The following is a 2999-nucleotide window of genomic DNA, read 5'->3' as shown; positions in this document are numbered from 1 at the left end:
AACACATTTCAAGTTTAATAATATTTTTATTTAACTTGAATTTTGTTTCACATTTTTTATTCCGCATTTTATTCGATTATTTGGTAACGTTTGTATTCAACCCCCCCTTCTACAAACAAATTGGGACCTAACAGGGCGTCGAATCCAGAGTATATGAGAGTATTGAGAGAAGGAAGATATGTGCCAATGAAGGATCATCCGGAGTTGCCTAATATGAGAATGTCATGTCCTGAAGCTGAATGGAGTGCACATGACAAAGAACTGATAGCTCTGGATGAAGGCCTGTAGCTTATTTTGGTGGATTCGATGGATGATGATATGATTCACCAAATTATGGTCTGTGAAAGTGCAAAGCACATGTGGGAAACAATAAAACTGCTTATGGAAGGAACTGAAGATGTCAGGCAGAATCGATTGGATATCTTGACTTCACAGTATGAGGCCTTTAAGTCCTTGCCTAGAGAAAGTATTACTCAAGTCTTTGAAAGACTGAACAAGTTGTTAAACAAATTAAGTATTCATGGCAAGACTTATCCTCAGAGAGAATTCAACAGGAAGTTTATGCTAGTCCTACCTCACCACTTAGAGAATAAGGCTTCATCTGTTCGTGGGCGTGTTGACTTTGAAACCATGACACTTGAGAAGTTGTATGGCAAGCTGAAGACTCATGAAATGGAGCAAGAACAAAGGAAGAACATCTATGGTGGTGGTACAGTTGATAGCAAGAATCCTGAACTACTCAAGACAACTGCTCTTGTAGCCAGTGAAATCAAAGAGCTTGACATTTTTGCTGAAAAACCTAAGTCTAAAGCTGAAACGCTCTTTGAGGTTGAGATGGATGATGGAAACCTCTCTGGGAGTCCAAGTGACTACTACACCACCGAGGAGCTACAAAGCATGGAAGATCCTACTATGGCCAATCTAGCAGGGATGTTCAGTAACATTAGGTTTAGAAGAAAGCAAGGCTTTAGGGGTTCTGGAAGCAGCAACCGTGGTCAGAGGACAAGTTCATATTCTGGATCAGGTTACAAGACAGGGATGGTTGATAAAAGCAAGTTCAGATGCTATAACTGTGATGAGGTTGGGCACTTTGCCACTGAGTGCAGAAAGTCTCAGCAAGGAAAGAATAAAGGCAAAGCTTATTAGAAGAAGGACTCAGGTAGCTCAAGGAAGTATCCAGTGAAATCTTACATAGATGAAGGGAAGAGCCGGGATGACACTGATGATGAAGAAGAGCAATATGGAAATCTTGCATTGATGGCAGAATCTTCATCTCATGTAACATTTCCAACTATTCGTGCTTTACCTTCAGATAAATTGTGTGAGAATGAACATTGTATCGCCTTCAGGCAGACTATCCTAGTGTATGAAAATGCTATTTCTCATCACTATCTTAAGGCACGATGCAATACAAAGGAATGCATTGAGCAACATGATATCGTAAAAGAAGTGTATAGAAATGTTAATACTAGACTAAGATGTACTTTGCTTGATGTCGAAGACCTTAAAGTAGAACTAAAGAAAGTTAAAGATAAAAATGATAAGTTAGTTCTAGACAGGGTCAGTGTTTAGAATATTAAGCAAACCAATAAATATTTAGAGCTTAAGATTACTAAGAACCTTGAGACAGAGGAAGAGCTAAGGAACAAGAATGCAGAATTAGAAACTAAATTACATGCTTTTACTGATTCTGCAAATCTTGCTAAGAAGCTCATAGCTGATCAAGTAGTAGGTGGAAAGGTTGGGATAGGCTTAAACTACGACAAACTTAGAAAAGCTTCTAAGAAACGAGTAGTTGAAAATGAGCCTGTAGAGAAAGTTGTTAATCCCCCTAGTACACCTCATATTCTTAAGGAAGCTAAGAAGCCTCTATTTAAGAAAGCTACTGTTGAGCCCTTTGATGAAGATAATATTTATATTCATCATGAGATGCTTGTTGAAGATCTCGAGCTCTCAAGGAGACAATAGGAAAAGAAACCTACGTCTGTTGCTAGTGACTCTGACTTATCTTTTATCGGACTAGGTTTTACTTCCAAAAATATGAAGAATAGAACTAGAAATGGCAGGATAGGAACTAATGGCCCTAGGAAGTTATGCAATAACTGTGGTTCTGCTTGTCACCTTACTCATGCTTGTAGAAAGGTTAAAGTAGACAATGTTAAGAATGCTTATGTGCATAACATGCCTAACATGCCTAAAGTTTTTAAGTGTAATAAATCTGTTTGCATGCCATGTGTAGTATCTTTCATGCACACTTATCTTGATTCCACACACTCATATAATACATTTCATGATCATGATAAGCATGTTAGTAAAAACACTGGTAGATCAAAGACTGTAAGCCCTCCTAAAGCTAGGAAAGTGGCACCTATCACCAAGCCCAAGAACAAGTCTGTTGGTGCTTCAGAAAGTGACAAGGAAATAGTCAATGATAAAGCAAAAATTGTTAATCCTGTCAATTCTGTGAAGAGAAAAGTTATATATTCAAATGCTTCTAAGTCTTCTGGACCCAACGTAGTTTGGGTACCAAAGAAAACTTAATCACTTTTATTTTCAGGACATAAAGTAGAAGAAGGTCATATGGATTTTGGACAGTGGATGTTCAAGGCATATGACTAGAGATAGAGCCCTGCTATCAAAGGTGGTTGAGAAAGCTGGCCCAGTGGTTACTTTTGGAGATGACAGCAAAGGTTATACTACGGGATATGGCTGTTTAGAAATTGGCAATGTCATCATTGAAAAAATCTCTCTGGTTGAAGGTCTTATGCACAATCTTCTCAGTATCAGTCAATTCTGTGACAAAGGATGTGAAGTGTTGTTCAAAAAAGAGAAGTGTTTGATCTCTAATCAGAAGAATGAGAAGCTGACTCTCAGTAGAGTTAGAAAGGGTGATTTGTTCGTATCTGACTGGAATTCTGCAGATGGTCAAGTAATGTGTTTGTACAGTAAAGCCTCTCCAGATGAAAATTGGTTATGGCATAAGAAGCTCTCCCACTTGA

General features: G+C 38.2%; 1 protein-coding gene across 1 annotated transcript; it reads left to right on the top strand.

Annotated features, from left to right (window-relative positions):
* The first annotated feature begins 306 nt into the window (after nt 1–306).
* Nucleotides 307–1146, top strand: LOC141686069 (uncharacterized). Its single transcript, XM_074491130.1, has one exon. It carries the CDS (start codon nt 307–309, stop codon nt 1144–1146), a length of 840 nt encoding a protein of 279 aa, XP_074347231.1.
* The last annotated feature ends 1853 nt before the right edge of the window (nt 1147–2999 follow it).

The sequence above is a fragment of the Apium graveolens genome, chromosome 9 (assembly GCF_009905375.1).
Source record: "Apium graveolens cultivar Ventura chromosome 9, ASM990537v1, whole genome shotgun sequence".
Classification (NCBI taxonomy): Eukaryota; Viridiplantae; Streptophyta; class Magnoliopsida; order Apiales; family Apiaceae; genus Apium; species Apium graveolens.
This window is presented reverse-complemented; position numbering and strand designations above follow the sequence as displayed.

Coding starts and splice junctions, on each gene's coding strand:
- LOC141686069 (XM_074491130.1), top strand. CDS start 307: ATGGATGATGATATGATTCACCAAATTATGGTCTGTGAAAGTGCAAAG.